We start from the raw sequence: 23,727 nt of genomic DNA, 5'->3' as shown, positions 1-23,727 counted from the left end.
TTCTATCCTTCTCTCCCCTTCCGACTCAGTTCAGCTCGTTCCTTTCCATTTTATTCTCACTCGCATATGTCTTTTTGGACATTGTCTTTTTTCCTCTTGGTTATCCCTCTCTTTACTAACTCTACTTCTCTTTTCCTCTTTCATCACTCCATCTTTTTTGGCACTCTCTATCTTATTTTCACTTCCATTTCTCACAACTTTCTATCTCTGAACTTTCTCTTGTTCCTTCTTCTCCCATCCCACCTTTCTCAGCTTTCCTTTCACTCACAACAAACTACATCTCTCTCTCTCTCTCTCTCTCTCTCTCTCTCTCTCTCTCTCTCTCTCTCTCTCTCTCTCTTTCTCTCTCTCCCTCCCTCCCTCTCTCTCTCTCTCTCTCTCTCTCTCTCTCTCTCTCTCTCTCTCTCTATCTCTCTCTCGCTCTCTGTGTTTGTGTGTGTATGTGTTTACAGAGACCAGCAGTGTGACTGCTAACAGAGAAAAGCCAAACAGCTCAATTCAGCAGGCACACTCTCTCTCTCTCTCTCTCTCTCTCTCTCTCTCTCTCTCTCTCTCTCTCTCTCTCTCTCTTTCACACACACACACACACACACACACACACACACACACGCACGCGAACTCACACACACATTACCAGTAAAGGAAAAAGAAAAAATACACATGAGAGTTCTGCAGTGAAGCTGCTCTCTTTGACAAGCGAGTGTGAGGAGTGATGAGCGTTGTGTAATCTCATGCTTACTGCTGAAGAGCTGCACATTTCATTAACATGTGTGTGTGTGTTCTGAAGTAAGGTGTGAAGGTATGTGTATACATGCTTGTAGATGTGTGATCCTGAGCGTGTGTTTGTGTGTGTGTGAGTGTGTTGCATGCTTACATGGAAAGTAGAAAAGCATTGTTGTTATCTCAGTGCTTTGTGAGATACATTGTGCATACTTATACACCTGTGTGTGTTTGTGTGTGTGTGCGTGTTTGATTTCCTCTCTGTGTGGTGCACTTCTTTCCGCTAGGCATGTACAGCTGACTGTTCGACTTGTTTGACTTGTGGTAGTTTGATAACAGGATAATAATTAAGCTGTGAGAGGATTATAATAAAATAGGTAGAACAAAGATACTTAACATTGTGCCTGTTTGTGTGTGTGTGTGTGTGTGTGTGTGTGTGTGTGTGTGTGTGTGTGTGTGTGTGTGTGTGTGTGTGTGTGTGTGTGTGTGTGTGTGTGTGTGTGTGTGTGTGTGTGTATGGTGTGCTGGTGTGCTTGTGTGTGTGTATGTGCCTGTATGTGTGTGTGCATGTATGTGTGTGTGTGTGTGTGTGCCTGTGTATGTGTGTTCCTGTGTGTGTGTGCCTGTGTGTGTGTGTGCCTGTGTGTGTGTGTGCATGTGTGTGTGTGTGTGTGGCTGTATGTGTGTATGTGTGTGTGTGTGTGTGCCTGTGTATATGTGTATGTGTGTGTTCCTGTGTGTGTGTGTGTGTTCCTGTGTGTGTGTTCCTGTGTGTGTGTGTGTGTGTGTGTGTGTGTGTGTGTGTTCAGCTCAGTTTCTAGCTCACAGGAGACAGGATGTACGTCATCACAATGAAATGGAACTTCTTTCATTAGCACTTCATTCTGAATTTGATTAAATCTCGTAACTACACTATAACGTCTCCGACCTCCGAGTAGGAAAATAAAACCTTTACCAGTCACTTCCGCCTGCCTGGTCTCTTCAGCAGCTGGAGTCCAATCAACATGGCTGCTCATGGTATAAACAGTAAACACAGCGTCACGTCCTTAACCCTTTTGCTGAGTCCTGATTTATACACAAGAAGTGTTTTTTTTTCTTCTAAACACTGTGTAGTCATATAGTGAGTGTTTACTACAGTGTGGTTAAAGTGGTGAGCAGCTGATGCTTTACCGAAATTATAACAAAGGTGTGTGTGTGTGTGCATGGGTGTGTGTGTGTGTGTGTGTGTGTGTGTGTGTGTGTGAGAGCGGAGAGGAGGATATAGTGGTGTGTGTGTGTGTGTGTGTGTGTGTGTGTGTGTGTGTGTGTGTGTGTGTGTGTGTGTGTGTGTGCATGGGTGTGTGTGTGTGTGTGTGTGTGTGTGTGTGTGTGTGTGTGTGTGTGTGTGTGTGTGTGTGTGTGTGTGTGTGTGTGTGTGTGTGTGTGTGAGTGTGTGTGTGTGTGTGTGTGTGTGTGTGTGTGAGAGAGAGAGAGAGAGAGAGAGAGAGAAAGAGAGAGAGTGTTTGTGTGTGTGTTTGTGTGTGTGTGTGTGTGTGTGTGTGTGTGTGAGAGAGAGAGAGAGAGAGAGAAAGAGAGAGAGTGTTTGTGTGTGTGTGTGTGTGTGTGTGTGTGTGTGTGAGAGAGAGAGAGAGAGAGAGTGTTGTTACAGTAAGCTGACATCTCTTTTTCTCACACAGACACACACATTAACTCTATCTCTCTCTCTCTCTCTTTCTTAGTCTGTCTTTCCTTTTCTGCCTCCCTTATTTAACTGTTAAATGTATATGATCTACATTTACATGACTCTGATTAATGTACATTTGGAATATTAAAGCATTAAAAAACAATCAGATAAAAACGGTCATGTCGTGTCTGTCTCTCTCAGGGTGTGTGCGGTATGTCCGTGGATGAGCAGCCGGAGGGCCCGATGTACGTGTATGAGTCGACGGTGCACTGCTCCAACCTCCTGCTGGGTCTGAACGAGCAGCGCGAGCGCGGTCTGCTCTGCGATGTCACAGTGCAGGTGGAGGGCAAGCAGTTCCGCGCCCACCGCGCCGTGCTGGCGGCCTGCAGCGGATACTTCCTGCAGGGTCTGGTGGCACACGGTGACAACGAGCTCATCTTCACCATGCCCGATGAGGTACAAACACACACGTGAGAACACACATTAGTCCTGACACTGTTGTAGATATTTCCACTTAGAAACCATGGACTGCAAGGGATTTGATCAGTTTTGTCTCCATCAGGGAACATGTTATAACTTCATATTATGCCGATGGGTAATTTGCATATTCATAAGTTCCTATTCAAAAAGCCCTGGTTACACTTGACTATAGCACACAGTAAAGGTATAGAAGGGAAATGATCTATAATCACACTCTCTGGTGTCACCCACATGAGGATGAGGCTTTCGTTTCACTCCGTTTCCCCTCAAGGATTCTTTATTATATCGTCTTCGGGAGTCACCACCGTCACCGGTGTACAGACAAGAACAAGCATGTGTTAGGAGTGACGCACAATGGTAACCATGGAAACGTTTTTGAATGATGTTTCTATGGACATCTTCAAACGAAAACACGTTTTTCAATCCTGTTACTATGCAAAAAACGATAACATTAAAACGAGTGCAGATTTTCCAATATTGTTGCTATAGAAACGATAACGTATTTCAACAAGCTAAGATTTTTCAATATTGTTACTATAGAAACGATAACGTATTGAAACGAGCACAGATTTTTCAATATTGTTGCTATAGAAACGATAACGTATTAAAAGAAGCACAGATTTTTCAATATTGTTGCTATAGAAACGTTAATGCATTTAATGAGCGCAGATTTTTCAATATTGTTGCTATAGAAACGTTAATGTATTTAATGAGCGCAGATTTTTCAATATTGTTGCTATAGAAACGATAACGTATTTAATGAGCGCCGTTTTTTCTGTACCGTTGCTATAGAAACGATAACGTATTAAAACGAGTGCAGATTTTTCAATACCGTTGCTACAGAAACGATAACGTTTTGAAACGAGCGCAGATTTTTCAATACCGTTGCTACAGAAACGATAACGTTTTGAAACGAGCGCAGATTTTTCAATACCGTTGCTATAGAAACGATAACGTTTTGAAACGAGCGCAGATTTTTCAATACCGTTGCTATAGAAACGATAACGTATTAAAACGAGCGCAGATTTTTCAATACCGTTGCTATAGAAACGATAACGTATTAAAACGAGCGCAGATTTTCCAATGCCGTTACTATGGAAACCATAACGTTTTAGCAGAAGGGCAGCTTTCAGCCGCTCAGTGGTATACATTTCCATTTTGTTTATCTCTTTACTTTCTGTACACATGCTACTTGGTGGGTTGGAATCTACACCCTCACACAAGCCCAGAACAGGCTGTAGATATGATCTAAACCTGGAAACACATTTCACTTGTGTCTCCGTGTCACACGAGTCCGCTGAGAGCTCATTAACATGCACAGCTATAACACAAAAGACGTCTGTCTCAGACCGTGTTACTTTTCAACGGGCTGCTAACAAGGAGGCGAAGAGAAAAAAAAAAATCTTCAATAAGATCCATCGTTTTCCGGAACGTTCTTCATAACTTGAGCTAACCTTGGTAAGTAATATGAGGTGTCCCCAGGGAGGCAGAACCCTGTGAAGTTTCATGATCCCTTCACGTTTAATGCCCTCCGTAATTTATTCTTCTCGTACTCCGACGCCCAGGTGTGAGTGCGAACGGCGGAAAAAAGCGACACGTGACGTGTGGGATGTGTGTGTGGGGGGGGGGGGGGGGACGAAACCCTGGAGAGCTTGTCCTCACCTACAGCACAGAGTGAGAACTTGAGATCTCGATGCAGAAAAACAGGAGTTTGTCAGCTTTAACCCGCTCCAGACCTGGTGGAAAAGCAACAAATTGTATTACTTTTTTTTTACCTAAAAATAATTTTTTTCTCTTGTTTTTGTTTTGTCCGTATTTAAGTACTGGATATCTTTAAGTACACCTTTCGTGTCCGTTCACTTGAAATTCTGTTATCCGTTTAAGATCCGTGAGACTCGGAACAGCCTCTGATATGATTAATGTCAGTCTTATGTGATGTAGAACGTCCACCAGAAAAGACCCACTGAATTAGATTAACATTCATTTAGAACATTTCCACAGAAATGTATTAAAGTAATATGATAGCGATCGAGGGAAATGACGATGAATTCATGAATGGGATATTTGTGTAAAGCTGCTTTGTGGCAGTGTTCACAGCTAGACGACGAGATCTGTCCTTCTGCAGTAAACCTCCAGGACTGAGCTGAAAATGTATCTCAGGAAGGGTTCAGGTGTTCTTTTAGTTGTTGTTGTTTTTTTGTTTGTTTGTTTTAAATTAAGGGATTAGGCTCCACCCACTTGGTGAAATATTTTGGGCACTAAACTGACACACAGATTAATTTTATGTCTCAGGAATTTACAAGGAGTTAGTGGATGTGTTTTGTCCCTTTTTGCTTCCTTTTGGTTTTTGTTTGTAAATTATATCCCAATTCTCTCTCTCTCTCTCTCTCTCTCTCTCTCTCTCTCTCTCTCTCTCTCTCTCTCTCTCTCTCTCCCCATCTCTCTGTATTTCTCTCTTCGTCTCTCTGTCTTTCTCGCTCTCTCTCTCCATCTCTCTATCTCTGTCTCTCTGTCTGTCTCTCTCTCTCTCTCCATCTTTCTCTGTCTCGCTCTCTCTCTCCATCTCTCTATCTCTGTCTCTCTGTCTGTCTCTCTCTCTCTCTCTCTCTCCATCTTTGTCTCTCTCTTTCTCTCCATCTCTCTCTCTCTCTCTCTCTCTCTCTCTTTCTGTCTCTCTCTCTCCATCTCTCTGTCTCTTTCTTGCTCTCTCTCTCTCCCCATCTCTCTGTCTCTCTCTCCATCTCTCTGTCTCTCTCTTTCTCTCCATCTCTCTCTCTCACTCACTCACTCACTCACTCTCTCTCTGTCTCTCTCACTCCATCTCTCTGTCTCTCTCTTTCTCTCCATCTCTCTCTCTCTCACTCACTCACTCACTCTCTCTCTGTCTTTCTCTCTCCATCTCTCTGTCTCTCTTTCTCTCTCTCTCTCACTCACTCACTCACTCACTCTCTCTCTCTGTCTCTCTCTCTCCATCTCTCTGTCTCTCTCTTTCTATCACTCTCTTTCTTGCTCTCTCCATCTCTCTGTCTCTCTCTCTTTCTATCACTCTCTTTCATGCTCTCTCTCTCTCTCCCATCTCTCTCTCTCTCTCTCTCTCTTTCTCTCTCTCTAAGAAATTTTGCAAACCAAAACCAACGTGTTAGAAAGATCAACTGAAGGCTGGGAAAAAATATCTCCTGCAGATGAAATGTGAAACAAAAGACCAAAGACTGTGAAAGCTCCCCTCCCCATCATCCGTGTTCATGCGACCTGCTGAGCTCTCTCTCTCTCTCTCTCTCTCTCTCTCTCTCTCTCTCTCTCTCTCTCAGTCTCCCTCTTTCTCTCTCAATCTCTCTCTCTTCTTCGTCGAGATGACCTTGTTTATTGTTGAACAGAAGGGGCTGCGTTGGATTGGTGACATCATCGGTGTTAGCCAGAGTGTGTGCAGAGAGAGAGAGAGAGAGAGAGAGAGAGAGAGAGAGAGAGAGAGAGAGAGAGAGAGAGAGAAGCTATTAAGCAGCTCTTTGTTAGATTCTGAACACAAGCATGAATCTCTTCTCTGCTTCTCTAGGATTCTTTGTGGTGTTACACAATCAGGTGATCGAGGTTTTCCATGTACGACATGTTTATACACTAGAAGTAACATGTTTATAACATGGTAATAGATTGTACTGAAGTTATTGGGCTTATTGCTTAGTCTCAGTAAATTATTCCTATATCTTATATATAAACTGGTGGTCAGAAAGTGTTGATTCACTGTTTATAGCAGAGGCACTTTATTTAATATTTTCTTTGGAAGGAGTCTCCAGAGTCACTGCTTTGTAACGTGGGAACGTTCCAGTTATGTACTTTTTATATACTATAAAATAACAGGCAGAATATTGTTTGATTCACAGACGTACACAATACCTGCATAAAAAGTAGGACTTTATGACTCGGTGTTCTTTAGTAGGTGAAACACCGACCGCATGGGCAGGTTGCTGTGGTACAGTAATAACGATGCGCTTATACACATACATGAGGATTATGATTGATGATTGATTCCAGGCATTCGGTCTTAGATAGATAAAGAGATATGGAGGAGTGTGTGTGTGTGTGTGTGTGTGTGTGTGTGTGTGTGTGTGTGTGTGTGTGTGTGTGTGTGTGTGTGTGTGTGGTGTGCCACAGTCAAGGCATATTGGCTAAGCTGTGTCACTGTGATTCAGCAATGTGTGTGTGTGTGTGTGTGTGTGTGTGTGTGTGTGTGTGTGTGTGTGTGTGTGTGTGTGTGTGTGTGTGTGTGGTGTGTGAGTGATTCAGCACTGGAACTCTACATACCAGTGGCCACATGGATTCCATCACCACTGACACACACACACACACACACACACACACACACACACACACACACACTGTATTGTTTTGACACAGGGTTTAGCATTAAACTCTGCGTTACTGTAGTAAAAGAATGCGGTGTCTAAACCCAACCCTGACTTTAACCTCAACAACCAAAAGGAAAAATCTGGCAGTTTTAGTTTTTCATATAAACATAAATCAATTTAGTTTTTTTTGGATTGGACAATTAAAACACACCGACGACTCATGCATGATTTCTTTAACCGTAGACTTGCTGAGAACCTTCTTTAATTTTGCACTGAGCGAGTAAGTAAGGGGAACTTTACCACACACTTGCTGCAGACTGCTCAGTATCTCAAACAGGTCCGCTTATAAGGTTTCTGTCATAAGGAGGTCATAAGGAGCTCCACGGCTTCGTCGGTGACGGCCGGACATCGTTCGGTCGTGGGTGTGGCTTTTAAAAAATATAAAAGCGGATTAGTGAGAATTCGGATGATAATACGGCTCGGTTTTGTGTAGTTTGATGTGTTTCACACCCGTGATCACAGATCGGTGGAATTTATTTTACTTAGCATCGTGACAAAACTTCAACACCGGCTTAACAGTCTGATGAAAAATGTCATATATCAAAACACTCAGCACGATGAGGGGAACTGACGTCACGTGTAGCCCCGCCCCCAAAATAAGCGAAATAAAAAATTTAGCACAACATGGACATGTCATATATCAAAACACTCAGCACGATGAGGGGAACTGATGTCACGTGTAGCCCCGCCCCCAAAATAAGCGAAATAAAAAATTTAGCACAACATGGACATGTCATATATCAAAACACTCAGCACGATGAGGGGAACTGATGTCACGTGTAGCCCCGCCCCCAAAATAAGCGAAATAAAAAATTTAGCACAACATGGACATGTGACATATCAAAACACTCGGCACGATGAGGGGAACTTTCCACATACAAGCACATTCACATTTTCTTTAGGAAATGTACCGTTCTAGTTTTACTTAGCATCGTGACAAACTTCAACACCGGCTTAACAGTCTGATCGACTAGTACTGTAATTCACAACAGTATAATAAAGCAACAGTTTAGGATAAATTATAATAACTGTTAAACACACACACACACACGTGCAAACGTCTTTCAAAGCTTTACCATCTCTCTGCATTCACTACAGTAACTGAACATTCTTAACATTTCAGACAAGAAAGGGATTTTTCTTTCAATGTGTGCCATGCTGAAGTAATTATCGCAACCCAGAGACGTGTTTAGACTTTGCATATTTTAGCTCCCAGGGGCGTATAGTGACGGAGAGGTGGAGGGGAAAGAAAGAAGCATCACCTTTTTACATTAGCCCTAAAACTGAATATTCTCAGGAAAGCGGCTCGATGAAATCTCGCACACTTTACACTGCTCCGTCTGTGATTTAATCTACATCTGATCTGACAGAATTTTTAATCTTTTTAACTGATTATGGATGTGAGGAAATGCATCTGTGGGTTCAAAATAAGTCGCGAAAGAATCGTTCTATCGTAAAGACGCTTTCGATCGGATTAGCCGCAAGTCGATCCGAATCAAACCTTCTGCGTTTGTACACAGCGGATAAAATCTACCGAGTTCCAAAGAAAACAAACTTGTCCGGGTTAAATATCGAACAGTTTACTCACTTGACTCACTCACTGAATCGGATCAGTGAATCATTAGTCAATCCCATAATGCACTCGTACGTAAGACTACATTGAGTTTGTTTGTAATGTTTTAGAGTTTAATGCTACGACAAAACTAATAAAGTATATTCACAATTTACAATAGTTGTGACATTTGTCGGTGTTTTAAAGAGATTGAATCGATTGGATTTGATATTTGATTCGTTGAAACAGACAGTAAAATAATCAGTCGACTGAATTGAACTTCGGACAATCCAAGAAGTTTTTTGTGTTAACTTCTGGCTGTACGCTCGCGACGTTTTGGTCTGTAAGACTGACAGCTGAGCTGCAAAAGGAGGTATGTGCTAGTCATCACACCAGAAGCTAACGTTGGACGTTGCTTGCTTGTCAACCTCGCCCCGAAGCTCCTTTCATTACTTGTTACCTGAGGTATGGACACGATTAGAGCTGCTGTTGATGACGAGCGATGAGTGTGTGGTTTTCTGAGGAATACGAGGACATGACTCGGTCAAACTAAATAAAGACTAATCCTTTTCTCCGGTCTGTCTGACAGCCAGGCCTTATTTGGAAAAGAAGTTGTAAGAGCTGGGGATTTAAGAAGAGTTGAAAAGGTTAATGTTAGGCAGGTATTAATGGTTCTCTCTCTCTCTCTCTCTCTCTCTCTCTCTCTCTCTCTCTCTCTCTCTCTCTCTCTCTCTCTCTCTGTCTCTCTGCCTCTCTGCCTCTCTCTCTCACTGTCAATGGGTTGAAATCTGTAATCCAAAGTCTTGAACCCACACATTTTGTCACACTCACAAAGACTAGCTTTGGATGACTTTGAAATCATAATGCATAATATTGCATAATACAGTTTTCTGAAATATTTGAAGTATTGTTGCATAATTTGTTTGGTTAGGGTTTAAAATAAAAAAAAAATTTCATTCATTCATTCATTCATTCATTATTTTTGTACTAAATAAAAAAAAATTTTATCCTTTTTTTTCTGTTAAATATTTGACATTTATTTTAATAGATGAATATGAGGAATTAATATAGATTTTGGCTTAGTGGTTAGCACGTTCGCCTCACACCTCCAGGGTTGGGGGTTCGATTCCCGCCTCTGCCTTGTGTGTGTGGAGTTTGCATGTTCTCCCCGTGCCTCGGGGGTTTCCTCCGGGTACTCCGGTTTCCTCCCCTGGTCCAAAGACATGCATGGTAGGTTGATTGGCATCTCTGGAAAATCGTCCGTAGTGTGTGAGTGTGTGAGTGAATGTGAGTGTGTGTGTGCCCTGTGATGGGTTGGCACTCCGTCCAGGGTGTATCCTGCCTCGATGCCCGATGACACCTGAGATAGGCACAGGCTCCCCGTGACCCGAGAAGTTCGGATAAGCGGTAGAAAATGAATGAATGAATGAATGAATGAATATATTTTACATTATTGTGAATGTGTTTATTCATTGTCGACGAGTGTGTTCTTATTTCTAACAGTTTTTCATGAAAACTGGAGATCACGATACACATTCTGTATCCTAGTAACACTTTCTATATTTTTTGCCATTTTGCCCACCCCTTATTCACTATCCCATGTTTCTGTGATATACAAAGTTTCTTACTTTGTCTCTTACTGCAGTTTATAAGGTTTTATTTAAGTATATTGTGCAGTATATAAGATTTTAAAAGGCTGTTGTGTCATATCCTGTCGTTCGCTATGTAGTGAGCACGCAGTGAATAGGAAGCTTTCCACTTTAGTTTGATATGATTTATCTCAAGTAAGAACGTTATCCTGCTCGGGCTCGTGGAAGATTTAAGGTCACCGGCAGCGAGGAGATACTTTTAACTAGAAAATAGACTGCAGATAAATATTTATAGTGTGATTATTTTGCCTGTTGATATTCTTTGTTTAAGAAAGCAACCACTTCCTGTAGTTTAAAACATGCGACTACATGCAGCGCGACTGCCAGCACATAGCCTTGTTTAAGGTATAAATATTTTAGTCTTATTAATATTCAGATCTATTAAAGTAGTTCACATGTGAAGGCATGAGTCTGCAGGTTGAACAGGTTTATTCTCCGAGTGCACCTGCGCTTTAATAAAGCACTTATTTTGTCTCTCGTGTCCTTAAATACGATAATATATGTCTTTGATGAAACTCTTTTTTTAATACTTTAGAGTTTTGTTTTGTCTGCAGCACGTTAAGTGAATAAACAAGAAGAAAACAGAAGAAAGTCCAGGTGTTAAACAGCACGCGGTGTTCATAGTCAGTAGGCAGATACAGGAAAGAGCCAGAGACTCAGGAGACGAGAGAAAGAAAGACTCAGACAAAGAAGAAAAGGGAGAAGGATTTTGTCTCTCACATACACTCTCATACAGCTGTGAGACAGGAAGGACGTGTTGCTCGGCTAAAACAAAAAAACAGCAGCAGTTCGGTGTTCGGAGAGTGCGACCCCTTGTGAGATCTCTGGAGACGCAGAGGAAGTCCTCGCGCCGGGGATGCCGAGGTCGCGACCTCTCAGTCTCTGTAGCTCTGCAGTTAATCTAGAGTCTGGAGGGATTATTTATTACACTCCGATTTAATCCTCAAACAAAGCGAAGTCCTCTGCACCACCAGAGCAGCGTGAGGCGGTGTGTGGATGTGCTGTAAGCACTTCATTAAAAGGGAAATCACATTGCTGAGTCGAACTCAGCGTGTGCTCTTATTGTCTTATTGTGCAGAGTAAAAAGCCAACCCCAGCGTGTGAAGTCATCTCTGCTTCAAATTTGCAGATTTCTATTAGATTATACTAGCAATTGATATTTATTCAATTCAGTTTTTCAGCTTTATTCGTACAGCGTTTTTAACAATGGACGTTGTCTCAAAGCGGAAATGTACACACAAGAAATGTAGTACAAAAAGTTTACTATACAAAGATTAATATTATACAAGAGATCAAGATTAATATTAGACTTACTGTATATTTAAACGTGTTTGTATTTATCCCAGGGGGCACGCTGGCTTAGTGGTTAGCACGTTCGCCTCACACCTCCAGAGTTGGGGGTTCGATTCCCGCCTCCGCCTTGTGTGTGTGGAGTTTGCAGGTTCTCCCCGTGCCTCGGGGGTTTCCTCTGGGTACTCCGGTTTCCTCCCCCGGTCCAAAGACATGCATGGTAGGTTGATTGGCATGTCTGGAAAATTGTCCGTAGTGTGTGAGTGAATGAGAGTGTGTGTGTGTGCGCCCTGTGATGGGTTGGCACTCCGTCCAGGGTGTATCCTGCCATGATGCCCGATGACACCTGAGATAGGCACAGGCTCCCCGTGACCCGAGAAGCATGGATAAGCAGTAGAAAATGAATGAATGTATTTATTCCCTATGAACAAGCCCGAGGTGACTGTGGTGAGGAAAAACCTTAGTTTTAAGAGGAAGAAACCACGAGAGGAACCAGACACAAACGTGAATAATGTCCTTTCTACAGTCAGATACAGTCTGACAGTACTGACGAGTAGGTACATCTCCTCTTTGAAGGTCTGAAATCTTCATGGATCGGAATTCAGCTGGAGCTTTTGTATCACTCGATACCTCAGGACACCTCACGGGGTCGGCCTCTTCTGAACGAAGGACCACAATCTTCATGAACATTATTCGGATTTATTCTTTTTATGTATTTAAAATGATTCTGAACGTGCAAACTGACCATAGCTAAAATTTAAAAAAATGAATGGTTTAGAACAATGAAAACAATATTAATAGTCATAAAAGCCTATCAGCATAATTCCATGATGTCATAAATTAGGTCAGAAAACTAAAAACCGTGACTCAGCTCTACATTTCTACCTCTAAATCTTTACATGTTATAAGCATTAATATGAATTTGGAATTAAAATCTGTTCTCATATTCCCTAATGAAAGGAAAACTTAAAAGAAAGTTGTCCAATGACGTAATTTATTAATAAAACAGCCGTTCATTTATAGTGTCGATTAGTTACAGTCTGTTGTTCTAAATTAAAATGCTTCGACAAATTACATAAAAATTTGCATTAAAAAAAATATATTTGGAATTTTTCCAGCTCAATATTTTTTGAGTGCTATACCGCAGCTATAAGCGAAATTGGCTGGTAATACACAATAGATGTAAAATTCTTCTAAGTCTGTTGACTTGAATATGATTCATATAGTTTAATATTGATTTATAGATATTCTTGTAGCTTGTGAACGTGTGCTGACTGATTGTGCTACGCTATCAATATACAGCACAGATTTATATATATATATATATATATATATATATATATATATATATATATATATATATATATATATATATATATATATATATATATATTATACAGTCTACTTTGATTTATTGATGCTTTGTTTACACTTTGTTTTATTGGTGTTGGTCAGTTGTGTCATCTTGGGATTAGAAACTCATCTGTACACAATTGTGCCCTTTTTTCTGGAAAGGATGTACAGAAAATAATGAAGTGAGTCACACAATGAGTCTAGATTTGATGGCTAGTCGTGTTAGTCAGCAGAATTTATGTCTCAGCTATCTTCCTGTGCTGCTGCTATGTGTGTGTGTGTGTGTGTGTGTGTGTGTGTGTGTGTGTGTGTGTGTGTGTGTGTGTGTGTGTGCGCGCACTCAGCATCATTGTCATGCATGCTTTTGACTCGTTAGCATTCATGACATGCAGGAATTTCGCCCGAGCGCATTTGCATCAATTAGACGTCTCCGCTGTAGAGGACCAAAAGGGTGATGTAGGAGAATAGTAGAGTGCAAGCGGAAGAGTATGTAGAGTGATCGGGTGGGGTTAGATGATTGTGTGTGTGTGTGTGTGTAAGAGAGAGAGAGAGAGAGAGAGAGAGTGAGAGAGAGCGAGAGAGAGATTTGGGGGTTGACTGCATTCCATGATCGGTTTATGGAAAAGGGTTATTTTGGCGGGATTCCTCCTTGTTTTGTCGAGCTCTGTGAGGTCTCTTTATATTATTTCCTACTATGATATGACCACTTAGGGAAAAAATGACAGAGAGAGAGAGAGAGAGAGAGAGAGAGAGAGAGAGAGAGAGAGAGAAAGTAGTTCTAGATTAGAATAAATGACCCAGATCTGTCATGCTGATATATGGGGGTCTTTGTGTACGTATAGTAGTCGCTGTTAAGGGCACGGCGCTTCATATGTCAAAGTCTTTCTGTTAATGAGCCTCGCTTCCTTAATTTCCCCCCACGTTTCTTCAGTAATCGTCTTTCATTTCCTCATTTTCTTTCCACCGTAGTGATCTGTGGATGCCTTTGTGTCTTGTGTGTACGTCTCTCTCCTTTATCCCTCTCACTGTATCTCAAACCCATTTCTCCTCCTTCATTCCCAATCTCTCTCTGATTCGGTGTGTCTGGATAGGAAAGGATGGTGTGTGTGTGTGTATGTGTGTGTGTGTGTGTGTCACAGATGGTGCAGGCTCCATAGTGATGTGCTGCTGTGGGCTGCAGCTGCTGATGTCAGCTGAAAGCAGATCCAGCATGCGCTCAGCACTTCTCTCCCAGAGAGATAGGACCAAAAAAAAAGAAAGATAGAGAGAGAAAGATACTCTTAGTTATTTCCCTTTCCTCCTTTTTTCTTTTTAATCCTTTCTTCTTTAGCTCTGTTACACTGCTAGCGTGTTCATGTGTGTCCAGTCAGCTCTTCCCTCCCCCATTTCTATACACACACACTTCCATCCCCCACCAGAGATTACGAGTCAGCAGCTTCCTCTCAACAATGACTGATCACTGCTGCTGCTTTCACCCTGTCTGCATCTCTCTCTCTCTCTCTCTCTCTCTCTCTCTCTCTCTCTCTCTCTCTCTCTCTCTCTCTGCCAGCTCCTACAGTTACCTACAGGAAGCCAGACGGTCATGCCCGCCTTGCTGCTCGTTATTGCCCGTGAGATGTGTTTAAGACTTAAAATCGTCATGTTCATAGGAAAATCCTCATGCTGCCGTGCCGTAATCTCTAATTTCAGGAGCGATTTTACAAACAGGACTGAATGTACTATTAAAGTCCTTCCATAATGACATCATCCCAACCCACTCTGTTTCTCTCCCTCAGACACACATTTCTTTCTTGCACTCCTATGTTGATATCCAGCTTCGCTTTACAGATTAAGATTTATATCCAACAAACACAAGCTTGTCTTTATCGGATAACATCATACGCTCAGGAATGGTTGCAGGAAGAGAATAAGGTTTCTATTAAATGGTATCATATGGAGAGATTCAGAATCATTGTTTACACAAGCTACTTGTAGTATTACAGCCAGGGAGTTAAGTAAGTTATTAAATATAAGGGCATTTGAATAAATTAGTTTTTATGTGTATTAAAGCAATAAATAAATAAATACATAAATACATAAATAAATACATAAATACATAAATAAATAAATAAATAAATAAATAAATAAATAAATAGGTAACAAATCACTGGTACTGGAGACTCCTTCCGTAAAACATCGAATGACAGCAAACCTCATCATCTCAAAGTTATACGTAATATAACACGTTTATTATTTATCATTATTGAGAGTCCACTACAAATACCCCATTAGTCGTTACTATGACGTCTTACAGTTGCTGTGGCTTGAGAACGTAATAAACGACGAGGTGCGATGATAATTTTCACTTTCTGATTCAGTTACTGGGGGGCACCATGGTGGCTTAGTGGTTAGCACATTCGCCTCACACCTCCAGGGTTGGGGGTTCGATTCCCACCTCCGCCTTGTGTGTGTGGAGTTTGCATGTTCTCCCCGTGCCCCGGGGGTTTCCTCCGGGTACTCCGGTTTCCTCCCCCGGTCCAAAGACATGCAAGGTAGGTTGATTGGCATCTCTGAAAAATTGTCCGTAGTGTGTGTGTGTGTGAATGAGAGTGTGTGTGTGCCCTGTGATGGGTTGGCACTCCATCCAGGGTGTATCCTGCCTCGATGCCCGATGACGCCTGAGATCGGGGAGCACAGGCTCCCCGTGACCCGAGAAGTTTGGATAAGCGGTAGTATTTCTGGATGTGTTGTTAGATATTAAACAATTTAAAGAGTTCAGTTTGGTCACGTTAGTAAGAAAATATGGAGTAATTATTTGCTAAGCTGTGTGTGTGTTTGTATCATATGGTTCTTTGCTTAAGCTAGGTACATATTAAGTAGCTTATCCAGCGGTGGACATTGTTGCACGTTTGAGTCAGAATGTATATAGTAAAGCAGATGCAATGTGTGTATGTATGTGTGTATGTATGTATGTATGAGTATCCTGTCCTGTCCTGGCATGAGTAATGTTTAGACACATATTTCTGCAAATGATTCACCAGGTTCAGGCATTCCCTTCTGCCTGGATCTGGCTTTGTTCTCCATCCACATTTTCATGTTTTTCCACATGGAAAAATTCACACACAGCTAACAGTGCAGTTCACAGTGCTTAATCTTTCCAAATTCAGACTCTCGAAGGACAACCAGCCAGAGTATGCTCGCAATTCCACGAGCCTTCCCATGCACAGCTCTCTGTGTAAACAATAGATCCAAACAGCGAGTGAAGACGGCTTTCTCCAGCGCTATTCAGAACAAAGTGTTTCTCCAGTGCTCTTGAGACTCTGTACTGCGATAAGTCACGTTGCCAGATTTTATGTCACCCCGGCAGAAAAAAGGGACCGCTTTGTATATGGAACAATACTGGCCCAGATCAAAGTTGAGTCATTGCAATACTCCACTGAGTAGAGAACACCTAGTAGTGTGTGTGGCTCATAGGCAGAACATCGGGCCAAATCATGACTCACATCTCAGACAGGCCGAGCCAATGTCAATTTCGGTCATATAAATTGCATACATTTTTATGTTTTTATTATAAAAAGGTTACGGTGTTACATGAGACATGAACACCAGATAAATTATGAGCGGCAATAATATAATTTTCAGAGGGGCAATAGGAACAAAAACAGAAAAATGCAGGGCTTTTTTAAGATGTTTCATGCATGTACTGTAATAAATAATTCCAGATCCTGATTAATACCTGATTCTTTACCCAAATTCACATTAGGTCTGTACACTAATATTATACTGTAAAGCAGCACGACTTTGCAGACATTTCCCTAATGGCCAGCACTGGGTTCTAAGGGCAGGTTTCAATCTCTGTCCTTCCCTTTTCTTCCATCGCTCATGCCCAATGCATTTGGCCTGACAGTGCCCAGACAGTTCCATATGGTCCTCACTCCTTGCACTGTCATACCACCAAGGCTAGGCAGGGGGCACCATCTGTTCAGCCAGTCAGATGATGAAAAAGTCCAGACCAGGACAGAAAATAGTCAGTCTGGTACGAGGGGTGGAATTTGGGTGATCGTTACCTGCTGGTCTGCTGCTGCTATTTTCGGCTATTTTATACTGTAGAACTTTCAGTGCTGACCTAATGTATGATTATTGTTTATGGTCATTAGACCTGTCAGTTTGCCTCTGCACACTCCAAATGCACAGAACAATGGCATTGCTGATTGTATCATTAACATTTTCCACTGTGTTTTGTGTGTTTGTGTGTGCAGGTCACTGCCAGGGGCTTTGCTCCATTGTTGCAGTTTGCCTACACAGCCAAGTTGCTGCTCAGCCGTGACAACATCCAGGAAGTGATACGCTGCGCAGACTTCCTTCGCATGCACAACCTAGAGGATTCCTGCTTCCGTTTCCTGGAGGCACAGCTGCGGAGTGAGGAAGACGGGGCCTTGATCTGTCAAAAGGTGGCGCCGGAGAGCAACCATTCAGAAGATGAGAACATGCAAGCTGAGGCATCGGCTATGACGACGAATGCACCGGTCACTTGGGCTGCTTCTCCGCGCTCCCGTCGCCATCCCGATGCCCTCAATGCTCTGCGGCGGCCAGACCATGAGCGGCTTGTAGCCAGCGCTGACTTCCCAGATGGTCAAGTGGACTCAGAACAGCAGGTCACCTCGGATCTGCCACGGTGCCCTAAGTACAGGAAGTACCAGCGGGCTTGCAGTAAGCACAACAGCAACGAGAGCTCCTCACACACCAGTAGTACCTCAGGTTTCCCAAGCACATTGCTCAGCGGGCCGGCTGTGACTCGCATCAAGCAGGAGCCGCAGGAGGGCGAGGATGAACCCATCACTTTGGGTCTGTCAGGCGATGAGGATGATGGCAGGGACAAAGACAATGGCACTGCCGACATGGAGTTGGATGACAATGGACTGCACGGTCTTTTCAAGCCTGCCAACATTTCCCAGCAGCTTAACGACAGCAGATTGGCCTGCACCCAGGTCAAAGCAAGCACTCAGGGAGAGCACAAAAAGGACTACAGGCCTTCACAGGTGCCTGTGGCCTTCCCCAAAGATGCTGACAGCTTTTCCACAGGACTGTCTCTGAGGCCAGCATCCTGTGAAGGTGTGTGTAAGCAGGAAACAGAGTTAGACCGGCGCAGCGTCATCTTTTCTTCAGGAGCCTGTGAGCAGCTGCCCACACCTGCCCATTCCTACCCAGGCAGCAACTCCCATGACAAGGAGTTGGTCGACCACCTGCCTAAAGGACAGTGGGTTGGAGGAAGCCAGTCGCTGCCAAGCTCGCAGAGTTTTTCCTCCGGTGCTGCTTCCGTCGAAGTGCCGACGCCTCTTTGCCGCCAAAGGCCCAACACCAGCTGCCCTGTGCCCATTAAGGTGTGCCCGCGTTCTCCACCCTCTGAGACGCGCACCCGCACCTCCAGCTCCTGCTCATCATATTCCTATGCCGAGGACGGCAGTGGTGGCTCTCCCTGCAGTCTGCCACAGTTTGAGTTCTCCTCATCACCCTGCTCCAACATGGCTCGTTGTATGCCTACGGACCCACAGGATCTGGGCACAGGTACCGATGTACTGTTTGGCCAAGCAAGGCCAAAAATCAAGTGCGAGCAGGCTTATGGAACCAACTCAAGCGACGAGTCTGGATCCTTCTCTGAAGGAGACAGTGAGTCGTGCCATGTTCAGGAGCAAGGACCAGAAGTAAGTGATCTGTCTACTTTCTGTGTTTAATTTAATCTATCGATCGATCCTTAGATTAAGGTTTTGCCAAAGTCAATTTGCTGTGCGTACAAACGCTTAGTCCCCGTTTCCTTCCTTTCTGAAGAGACGATTTATCCGTGCAGTAATTTATGATGTGTCAATGAACACAATAACGACGTGTGTCTGTAGAATGCCTTGGTTCAGATGTGATTTACAGTGATATCGTTAGGTGGCTATGAGCGAATAGATATTTATCTGTAGTCTACAAGGCAGGTCACAGGAAGGTAAAGGCATGTATTAGTGCTAACTCACTCAATATTGTGTCATTCAAAAGCCTGGTCATGTGATGGAGTTAAGCATAGATTGTACAGTAAGCTTCACTCACGTTAACTGCACATGCATCACTAATAAAGAGGCGGCTTTCCAGCGAGCGCTCGGATTGGTCGAGGCTCCATCTTTTATCCTGAGAGCCTGCGGATGTCAGATAGAGATAAAACAACAGAAGATAGCTCTGTGGTCTTTTTCATAGCTCATGAACCTTCTCGTTTCTGAAAGGTCTTCAAATGTCTTCCTTAGTCATAAACCACCACATAAAACTTGCATGTCCTTTTTTTTTAAATCCTGCTTATTTGTCCAAACAACACACTCTTCCCAATCTCCTCCGAGTAATCTGGAGATTATAAGATTGTTTACTTGTTCACAAATCTGTCTTTGGGTGTGTTCGTGTGAAGGACATGTGGGTAGGGCTGTTGCTGTTGCTGTCTTTTGTGTCTTTTGATTTGTCAGATATGACTTTCATGCCTTTCTAACTACTTGACTACATGACATTTGGCTGTACACAACAGAACTTGCCGAACCATATTACAACCCACAATTTAAAAGAAATATGCATGCTGATGCTGTCTTGGGCTGGTGGAAGGAAGGAAGGAAGGAATTTCTTAACCCTTGAACTATTTGTGTAAACTTTACCTGAGCTTGAGTTACTGTTGGTGTGGTGTTAAATGTCCATGTTGTTTTTTAACCAGGTTCTCCAGGTTTTCTTTTCCCTTTCATACTTAAAAAAAGGTGCTCAATTGCACCAAATTGAATAAGTATTAAATATGTATTGGAATATCTGACACAAATACAGTAATCCCTCGCCACTTCGCGGTTGAAGTTTTGCGGTTGAAGTTTCGCGGCCTCGGTGCATCGCTGATTTTTCAAAAGTATTCATCGAAAAATAAAAATAAAAACGGTTTCCCAGGATGCCAGACAAAGAGAGAAACCCTCTCAGAGACTTTGTACATACCCACGGGCACTCAGACAAGGCACGCGATTGGTTCCCGGTGCGAGATCTGAGCTGATTGGCTGCGCATCATCGCATCGTCTCCCAGCTTCTTCCCTTGTTGTATCTCGCCGCTCTCGTTCACGCTGTCAACTGTGTATCGCGTATTGTGTTCGAAATTAACTTTTTGTTAAGCCCTTACGATGCCTCCTAAGCGCCGTGCCCCTGCGAAAGATTCCTCTATTGAGCCCAAGAGGAAGAGGAAGATGATGACCATCAGTGAAAAGGTCAAACTTAAAGCCAATCCTATTTCGCGGATTTTCACCTATCGCGAGGGGTTCCGGTCCCCATTAACCGTGATAAACGAGGGATCACTGTATATGTTGGCTTTGTGGGGACATTTGGCTGGACAGCATTAGGAAACCTGTTCTATAGCATTAATTAGCTGCATTCATAAGCATGTCAGTAGAAGGTCCTCAGCAGGATAGTGTGTGTGTGTGTGTGTGTGTGTGTGTGTGTGTGTGTGTGTGTGTGTGTGTGTGTGTGTGTGTGTGTGTGTGTGTGTGTGTGAACATCAAAAAGAATTAAACGAGCTGATATAAAAAGGACTTATGACTTAAACAGTGTGTGTAGTATTTTAAATATGCAGCGTTTTATGTAGATTTTTTTTCCTCATTGATGCTGAAACACAGCTGACTCACGATAAATTCTAATAGTATTAGCGACGATGACAGCAGCTCGCTCTCGTTTGTGTCGTCTCTCTGTCTGTTTCGCTCTGTCTTTCTCTCTATTTTTTGTTTCTCTCTCTCCACCTTTTCTCTCACTTGCTTTGCTGACACAGATGGATGACAAACCAATCCTCTCATTTTGCAGTAATCCACCTGACCAGGCACACAGTAGCTCACGAATCTCTCTCTCTCTCTCTCCCTCTCTCTCTCTCTCTCTCTCTCTCTTTCTCTGTCTCTGTCTCTCTCTCTCTGCCTCTGTCTCTCTCTCTCTCTCTCTCTCTCTGTTGCTCTCTCTCTTTGTTTCTCTCTCTTTCTCTCCACTCTTTTGCTCTCTCTCTCTCTCTCTCTCTCTCTCTCTCTCTCTCTCTCTCTCTGTCTCTCTTATTCTCTCACGCACACACATTCAATTTAAATCGTATAGTTTCTATCTTTCCTTTTTTTTTTTTATCGGTCCGCAGAATTTCTTTCATGGTGCTATGAACAATGCCATCGCTTAAGAACAGGGGCTTGAGCTCAGAATGAAAACTGATTGATCAAACTGTCGAGCAGACGATTAATTAAGAATTCCGGTCGGAAGAAAAGGATGAATTCCTTCAGTCTGAATGGGTGAGTCGGTTTCTGAATAAGAGATCGAGGAGAAGAAAAGGAAGAGAGAGAGAGAGAGAGAGAGAGAGAGAGAGAGAGAGAGAGAGAGAGAGATAGAGAGAGAGAGAGAAAGAGAGAGAGAGAGAGCTTTCACATGATCGGACCTCGTGTAATCGTACGCATGGGGGGCTGGGCAGAAGGCAGCTGGCACGTTGCCACGGTAACGGGAGCCCGTTAGAAATGAGGCAGCTCGTTTTGTCAGGTTGAGTCATAAACGCCGAGGTAATGACCAGTGCATCACCACAGAAGAACATGTGAACCCTACGAGTAACGTGCACTTATGATGTTATTACATATAAAAGTATTAATCAGACTTTTTTCATCTGTTTCATCCATATAATGTTTTCCAAAAAAAAAAAAAAAAAACAATTCCGTCATCTGCGTCTCTAGTCACGTGATTTTAATAAAACAAATAAACAAATAAACACAAATTATTGAGTTAAAATTAATAAACTGTAAGACTTTCCTCTGGTGGATTTTTCACTTAATCTCCTTTTATAAATGATTTATTATTAAGCTTAGACAGATAACGCACCGCATCCGTCCGTCACGTGCCGAATAATGACCTGGTCATGAAGCAGATTAGAGAATGAATAGAAATGGAGGATATAAATGATTATAACAGAAGACTTTAAATAGTTACAGTTTACACGACAAGCTGCTGTGTTCCTTTTTAATAACATTATGGAGTATAATAAATAGCCAGATTCATTCAGTAGTGTGTGCAGTTATGTACTAATCCCAGAGGACTGGATTCTTACACATCATCATGACCTGTGACACACTGCCGGTCCCTCGTCTCTCGCTCCGACTCGCTCATTACATTACATTACAGTACATTACAGTACATTACATTACAGTATATTACATTACATTACATTACATTACAGTACATTACATTACATTACATTACAGTACATTACATTACAGTACATTACATTACAGTACATTACATTACATTACATTACAGTACATTACATTACAGTACATTACATTACAGTACATTACATTACATTACAGTACATTACATTACAGTACAGTACATTACAGTACAGTACAGTACATTACAGTACATTACATTACAGTATATTACATTACAGTACATTACATTACAGTACATTACATTACATTACATTACAGTACATTACATTACATTACATTACAGTACATTACATTACAGTACATTACATTACAGTACAGTACATTACATTACAGTACATTACAGTACATTACATTACATTACATTACATTACATTACATTACATTACAGTACATTACATTACAGTACAGTACATTACAGTACATTACATTACAGTACATTACATTACATTACAGTACATTACATTACAGTACATTACATTACAGTACAGTACATTACAGTACATTACATTACAGTACAGTACATTACATTACATTACATTACATTACAGTACATTACATTACAGTACATTACATTACAGTACAGTACATTACAGTACATTACATTACAGTACATTACATTACATTACATTACAGTACATTACATTACATTACATTACAGTACATTACATTACAGTACATTACATTACAGTACAGTACATTACATTACATTACATTACAGTACATTACATTACATTACATTACAGTACATTACATTACAGTACATTACATTACAGTACATTACAGTACATTACATTACATTACAGTACATTACATTACATTACATTACAGTACATTACATTACAGTACATTACAGTACATTACATTACATTACAGTACATTACATTACAGTACATTACATTACATTACAGTACATTACAGTACATTACAAAGCTGTCTTATTTTATTCATTTATATACAAGCAATTATAGTCAAGTCAATTATAGTGAACAATATGTGGAGGCTCTCTCTCTCTCTCTCTCTCTCTCTCTGTCTCTCTTTCTCTCTCTCTGTCTCTTTCTCTCTCTCTCTCTCTGTCTCTCTTTCTCTCTCTCTCCCTCTCTATCTATCTCTCTCTCTCTCTCTCTCTCTCTCTGTGTGTGTTTCTCAATGTCTCTCTGCAATACGTTTCTCTTCGGACCTGGACCACACACTAACACTGCCTCTGTGTGTTTATACAGCAAATGACAGGAGAGGGAGAGGGAGAGGGAGAGGGAGAGGGAGAGAGAGAGAGAGAGAGAGAGAGAGAGAGAGAGAGAGAGAGAGAGAGATCCTGTGGGAGACTGGGTGAAACACTGCTTTAAAAATAGCACCACTGGAAACAATGAATTTAGCCAAGGAAGGAAGTTGTTAAAGCGTGGGCTCATCGGCAGGACGGTCATAG

At 42.1% G+C, this 23,727-nt stretch overlaps 1 protein-coding gene across 5 annotated transcripts in view; it reads left to right on the top strand.

Annotated features, from left to right (window-relative positions):
- bach2b (BTB and CNC homology 1, basic leucine zipper transcription factor 2b) overlaps nt 1-23,727 on the top strand; it is a 103,255-nt gene that overhangs the window by 72,034 nt on the left and 7,494 nt on the right. For 3 of the 5 annotated variants that reach the window (XM_027152223.2, XM_047818704.1, XM_027152232.2), the window contains exons 2-3: nt 2,585-2,839; nt 17,346-18,788. In XM_027152223.2, the coding sequence (XP_027008024.2) occupies nt 2,597-2,839; nt 17,346-18,788 (1,686 nt within the window). In that variant the 5' untranslated portion in view covers nt 2,585-2,596. Of the gene's footprint in view, nt 1-662; nt 800-2,584; nt 2,840-2,901; nt 4,322-17,345; nt 18,789-23,727 lie in introns of those variants that run through there. The other 2 variants (XM_027152242.2, XM_027152250.2) reach the window with 2 other exon arrangements.

Source organism: Tachysurus fulvidraco, chromosome 9, assembly GCF_022655615.1.
Source record: "Tachysurus fulvidraco isolate hzauxx_2018 chromosome 9, HZAU_PFXX_2.0, whole genome shotgun sequence".
Lineage (NCBI taxonomy): Eukaryota > Metazoa > Chordata > Actinopteri > Siluriformes > Bagridae > Tachysurus > Tachysurus fulvidraco.
The sequence above is the reverse complement of the archived record's forward strand: the minus strand, read 5'-3'. Positions and strand labels throughout refer to the sequence as shown.